Source organism: Limulus polyphemus, unplaced genomic scaffold (genome assembly GCF_000517525.1).
Source record: "Limulus polyphemus unplaced genomic scaffold, Limulus_polyphemus-2.1.2 Scaffold1084, whole genome shotgun sequence".
NCBI classification, from domain to species: domain Eukaryota; kingdom Metazoa; phylum Arthropoda; class Merostomata; order Xiphosura; family Limulidae; genus Limulus; species Limulus polyphemus.
In genome coordinates, this window is record NW_013666694.1 from 19790 (window position 1) to 26582 (window position 6793).

The 6793-nt window shown below is 32.5% G+C and overlaps 1 protein-coding gene across 1 annotated transcript in view; it reads left to right on the forward strand.

Annotated features, from left to right (window-relative positions):
* LOC111086421 (E3 ubiquitin-protein ligase MARCH6-like) overlaps window positions 1-6793 on the forward strand; it is a gene marked incomplete at its 5' end in the record, with an annotated part of 52873 nt that overhangs the window by 17077 nt on the left and 29003 nt on the right. The window contains 2 exons of the mRNA XM_022389172.1: window positions 494-645; window positions 1202-1379. Of these exons, the coding sequence (XP_022244880.1) occupies window positions 494-645; window positions 1202-1379 (330 nt within the window). The remainder of the gene's footprint in view (window positions 1-493; window positions 646-1201; window positions 1380-6793) is intronic.

Genomic DNA, 6793 nt, shown 5'->3' on the forward strand with positions numbered 1-6793 from the left:
ATATTAATTAAATTATAAATATATCAATTCATGTGAATATGACTGAAAAATTTCATTTTTTTCTGAAAAGGTGGTGTTTATTTACTTGTGACCACGCTGTGTACAGTTATTTTACTGAAATTGCAAATACTTCATTTTCCTCCACCCCCACTCCTTTGATGCTTTTTGAGTGCTTTTCATATAAAACATTAATCTGTTGTAATCTCCCCTACCCTCCAATCTCCAAATCCTGGTATGTCAATATTTATTATTCCAAAGTATCATGTCTCGCCAACTTTGACTTTGTACTCCATGAATGAAGCTTGTAACCTAGTGCACAATAGCTTAACATACCAGATCTTGGACTATAATGTTTGTGTTGTACTGTGTTGTCTTCCAGCTGGAAAGAAAAAAAATTAAAACCTATTCTCTTATCATATAAATTCATCAACAAATTACTTTGTGTGTAGAATTGTAAATATTTTTGATTTTGGACATTTTTTTTTATTTATAGTTGATTGTGACATCAGTTTTCAAACAAGTGTATGATTTCTTCACCTCATTGTTTGTATATCTTGCAATCACAAGTTTGGTGATCTGGATCCCATCTTTGATTTTGTCAGAATATTTTCCAAAATTCTTACCTTACAACATGCAGCTTTCCAGGTAAGTATAATATGAAAGTGTAGAAAAAAAAAAGTTTGTGTAAAATATTTAAAAAACTATAAAATAGAAATATGTTTAAACTCTAAAAGTAAAATTGACATTTTGAACATTAATGTACTTTGGAATTATACTAGACCATTGGATATTTGAAATATCATAAGTCATAAGAGGAACATCACAATTTTTTGGTTTTAACAAAGTAACCAATAAATAAATATAAGTATTGTGCATATACCATTTAATTCAAACACATATTCATAAAACCTGTCCATCTTAGAGCATTATGTGAACACTGTACTGTACATTAACAGTTACCACTATATGTAGTGGCAGCTGTATCTAAGAGACCTTTTGACATTGTATAAGTAAGTGATTTTTCAAATCTTGTTCAAGGTTCTTGAAAATGGACTTATTGTTGAAAGACTGTAAGAAATTTAAAATATTTTATTAAAGAATAATCAAAATTTAAAGTTGTTTTTGGTGAAGTTTTCTAAGATTACATGTTTGAAATAAGGAATAGGTTTTCATCTGAGATTTGTTTTTTGTATGATTTCAGTGAGTTAATTGTCAGTGATCTTTCACTGGAGGTTGTGATCCTGCAGGTGTTGCTTCCATTAATGTTTGATATAGAAATTCCCTGTCAACTTTTGAAATGTTTCATCACAGGCTGGTTTTCTTATGTGTCAAGTCTTCTTGGTATTCATTCCTATTTCTTTGGAACAAGTATTGAGCAGGTGGGTGTCTAAAAAAAGAATAATGCATTAAGCTAAGAATACCGAGGTCCTTACTGTTACCAAATCACCTGCAGTTAAAAACTTCAGCTTTTTCAGCAGATTCCTAAAGGCTAGTACTAAGCAAAAGACAACAAAATGAAAAGAAAAACCAAACACAATATTCAAATGTAGTTAATTTTATGAGAAATACATATTTCAGAGTTATCATCATATTTGATCATACATTAAAAAATGTTAGACATTAATTTCATATTCCTATATCCTGTCTAAGGTTTGATCTGTCATTAGATTTCATGTAATTGTTATCATCCATTTCAAACAAGTGTCTTAGATTTAGTATGGTGCTTTTTGTTTTTCTATGTCAATTTCTGAACTACAAAATTTATGCTTGAATGTGTGTGTGTATATTGACATATGATGGCCTTGGATTAAGGATACTCTCCCATTCCTCACAGTCCAATTCTACTACTGTAGTATGCTGATAATACATATCTTCTTCTATAGTATATTTCTTATCTACAAACTTTTTAAGTCTTTAAAGTTCTAATGTGGAACATGCTAAAACTTGTTCAAGTTTTTTTTAATTTATGTCTAAGATGTAACTTTTTATAGTTTGGCTGACTGGGGAACTCATCTGTAGTTTTGTGAGATAATTAGAAGTTGACTTGTTTGACTTTGTGTGTGAGGAATGCCTTGCAGCTGTAGTTTAGGGCATGGATAGTTCCTGATTTTTGTAGAGAGCAGTTTGTCCTTTTGAGAGAGTCAAAACTTGCTGGAAAGTATTTTCCATGTGCTTATATATTTTATATATCACTTTTCCTGATCATGTAAATGAACTTTTATTACTCTTTATATACAATGTATTTTACTTTATATTAAACTTATCACAATCCAATAGTCTTATCTCCCTGTATAACTCACCATTCTTCTGTTTCTTCAATAAACAGTGTTTAATTTTTTTTCTTTGAATTTCATTACTGTGTGTCTCTTTTATTTCACCACCTGCGACAAGTTGCTACAACTCTTGGATGTTAGATTTGCAAAGATCAGATGATTATGTGTAGGCTTACCCTAGAACTACCACAGATCGAACAAAAGTTTTGGTGCCATGACCAGGATCTAATTAATTATTATGGAAATGGTAACTGATTTGTGTCTTTAGTTCTTACAAGTTATCTTTACCTGTTCTGCTTTTAGATAGAAATTAACCAAAAGATTACTCTACATTCTTGAAAGAACTTTAGTGAAGAGGAGGAGAATCAGATTGACCTGCGAGGGAGCCTCCAGTTAACTCAGAGGAGCTCTCTGTTAAATTTAGGAACATTTAGGAACTTCACTCTTCAACCACTCACTGAGATGACTGAATCATGATTTGGTCTCTTAGGTACTGCTGGTCAAATGGGTTGATCTCCAGCAGATCATCTGAGCTTGAAAGTGCAGGTGAAAAGCTGTCAAGAAGATGTGACTAGTTGCAGGTTTACTGAGACCAATTAAGACAACCTGCACAGTGATCCATGGATATTGGCATTGAGTAATATTGAAGTCCTTAGCTGAATAATTCCTTCAGAAGCAGCCTAAAATGAGCTACAGCGTGTGTGTGTAGAACATTCATTAACTCTCTCATAGAGACATGGTTGTTGTCATAATATGTACATAATTCACCACCATAGCCCAAACATGAGATACACTGGATGAGCCAGTAGTCCTCTCATTATGAGAAGAGGAATTTTGATGCTCTGTGCTCACCTTAACCTGATGTCAAATAGCCTTAGGTGGAGATAACATTTCTATAGCAACATGTCACATGAGCAAGCATGAGTGGAAATGTAACAAATGCAAGAAGTTTAACCAATAGAGAAGAGAATATTCCACCTGATGGAGTAACAATGTATGGAAGTATGGTTACAATAATGGTGTTGCATCCACTAGTCACTATGGGTGGGAGAAAGAGAAGTTCTCTAAATAGTAAACTTGGTGAATTATGCAGAAGATTAACTGCTGAAAAAGTGTTGTAACCATTATTTTCTGAGCAACCTAATGAAAATGCAGAATTTATACAGCAAATATATTTACTTATGCTTAGCTGGTATTGATGCATTAAGCACAAAGTTACACAGTAGGCTATCTGTGGTCTCCTCACCATTGGTATTGAAACCTGACTTTTAGCATTGTGAGCACACAGACTTATCATTGAGCCACTAGGTGCTTAACTTATACATATCTATTTATACATATATTGAAATTCACTAATTTTTCAAAGTTAAGGCAGTTGATGTTATTAGATGTAATGGCTAAAACATCAAGTCTATATGACTGGAGATGATTATCAGGGACTTGAATACAAATGTAAACTGAAAGAGATTTGCAGCCCTTATTTTCTGAGCTTTCAAGTGAATTTGAAAATATCTTTCAGTATTGTTTATCATCTATTCAATTAACGGCTGGCAAGCTGTTAATGCTATCTACAATACCAAGAACACCACGAGTTGAATAGATACATACTGTGTTTTTAACAGACATTGCTGTATTGTCATGGAGACGTTTTGGTTCTGATTTTATATATAAAACACCTATGATTGTGTTCTGAAGTGTGTCTATATAGTGTTATTTGTTTTTATCTATCCAGTGAATGATGGGTTGAATCAAGATAAAGCTCACAAAAAAGAATTGTAGAATACCATACCTTTACAATGAAGATAGAAAGAGAAAGAACACTATGAAATAGTGTTTAAAACATCATAGACTAATTGTGATTTCCACTACAAAGGAGAAAAGAGTGACAGTATTTATTCACCATTTTTCCTCACAAAAATTTCTAGTATTGTGAATTGCTTACATTTATTTTGTGTTAGTAGTTTTGAGTGTATACTCTTGAATTGTGATATAGTGTGGTGAACAGTTAGAATTTTTAAGTTTGGCAATGAAAACACCCAACATTGCAACTTTTATGTTTAAGTTTCTTACTAATCAAAATCTGTGTGTGTTTGCATATATGCATGCACATACTTATATACTTAAATATTCATAGGATCACATTAGCGATAAACGTACAGCACAAGTGAAACACTTCTGTATGAGAGAAAGAGAATTTAATTTCTAAGTAAGAAAATACAGCAAAGTATAGTGTGAGATAGGGAAAGGGAGAGAGACACACACTTTGCTATTTGTGTGGCTAGTATTTTTACTTTGTTTATAGTTTGAAAATTCAGGATGTTTTCAAACATAAAGTAGATTTTCTCTAATGTTACGTGAAAAGGTGCAGAGTTTAGCTTAGTAAAAGCTCTGCCTTTTCCCTTCTAGTCACACATTTCTCTCTGTGTGAAGTGTGGTTTTAACAAAACTTGAGAACCAAATGGCTCACCTGCAAGGAAAACAGCACTTACCTACTGTAAAAATATAGGTAAAAAATTTTTGCTTTGATGCATTTTTGATGTTCAGCTGAATCTTTGCAGCAGAATACACTTTGTTTTAAGTAGTGTGAAAAATGTACATTCAACCTTGTATTGATACATTGAGAAAGTACATTGGTTGAATTTTAACAATCACCACCCTTTACTGAAACCTGAAGTGCAGTGGGTGGACAGCATTTTTAACTTTTTAATTGGTGTTAAGTCAAAATTAATAAGTACTTGAGGACAAGCCTAAGGTATGGAAGAGAAAGATTGTACTATACAGATTCTAGATGTTTTAATCTTCTATAGTGTATTTTTTATCTTCTTAATTCTTATGGCTTTCTAATATTCTAATTTGGAACTTGTTAAATCTGGTTGAGGAACTCATCTTCTGTTTTGTGAGTTAATTATAAGTTGTACTGTTTGAACTTGTGTATAGGGGATAATTAGCAGGGATGTTGCATGTTTTCTGATTGGTCACCATGGTGAATGTGCATCATTGAGGGCAGGTTTGATGCATTTTCAAAAGATTATTCCTCATCTCTGAGAAAAGAAATATGTCTTTTTGAGAGTGTAAAGACTTGTTGAAGCTTCATTAGTATGTTAGCCTTTTGTCTATCAATTCTGCTAATCATGAGAGCTTATTTTATTTTTAATCAAACCTATCTCAGTACAACAGCCATTTCCACCTGTACAATTGGACAATATTCTGTTTTCTTCAACACATAAAGTATCTTATTTTCTTGCTTGGAACTCTTTTATTTCACCTCCAACAAACTGCTATACCCCTCCTCACACATGTTAGATCCATAATCCATTTTGTTTTTGCAGAGATGAGGTGACTATGTGTAGGTTTACTCATGAATTATCACACTACAAAACAAACAAAAGGTCCAAAATTGACATGCCATTAAACATAACTGACCAATTAAGCACAGAAATGTAACTGTACAATAAAACTGTTACTAACAGCTGACAAGTACTTTAATAAACATTTGAGATACAAAATGTTCATTTGTTTTTACTCAGAATAGACAAAAAATCCTTCTTCTGGGCCTTCTGCTTTGAAAACAAATCAATTACATAATTGAAATCCACTTTTTGTGTTCATTCTCATTCAGTTTATAGCATTGCTATCCCTTTTTAGACAGTTTTGAAACATTTTACTCATCAAGGAGGGGGGTTTTATTGTTGACTTATAGTCTTAAAGAATACTGTGCCAGCCCTGTTCACAGGTGGGCCTTTCATGAGTTACAACTGTGTGAGCCTCTTTGCCTAAAAGTATATTTTATGTACCTACATGTGTTGGGACTGAATATCATCAGATGAGCTTCTGGGCACAAAAAGACTAATTTAATACTGTACTGCCTGGTTACAATACCATTGCTTATACCACAGGTCTTCCTTCCTTCCCCTACATTCAATATTGGACTCACCCAGGAAGGAATGTTCCGCTGTGTGTCTTACTCAACTCTAGCTCAGCCTTTAGTGGTGTCTTAATGTTGTGATTATCTGATCACTGTGTGAGATTTACAGTGTAGAATTGTCCTGTAGATTTTTTTATGGATAATGGCAAATGTAAATAAGTGAAAGTAGTACACCATTGAGAAAAACTAACAATTACTGAAAAAAACTCTCTGGTAAAAAAATAATTTTTAAAGAAATGATTCAATTTAATAAATTCTATGTACTGATTTTATATTGATGTCAATACATATTTTTTTCTATTTTGTTGTTTGTAGCAATTAAAGAAAATTGAAAAAAAGTAAAACAGTTATATATGTGTACATACTGTATTGGGTAATATGACCATTTTCTTGGTTATACTGCAGGAAGTCTTATAAGGCAGGTTGCCACCTGTATTATAACCAGGGAGCAATATATATATCTCATAAAAGATCTTCCATGAGTTTGGTCAGGTGAGGCCCTGGAGCAGCTGCCCCATCTACATATATATACATGCCACTGTATATATATATATATATATATATATATATACATGTATATCTATATAGTAATAGT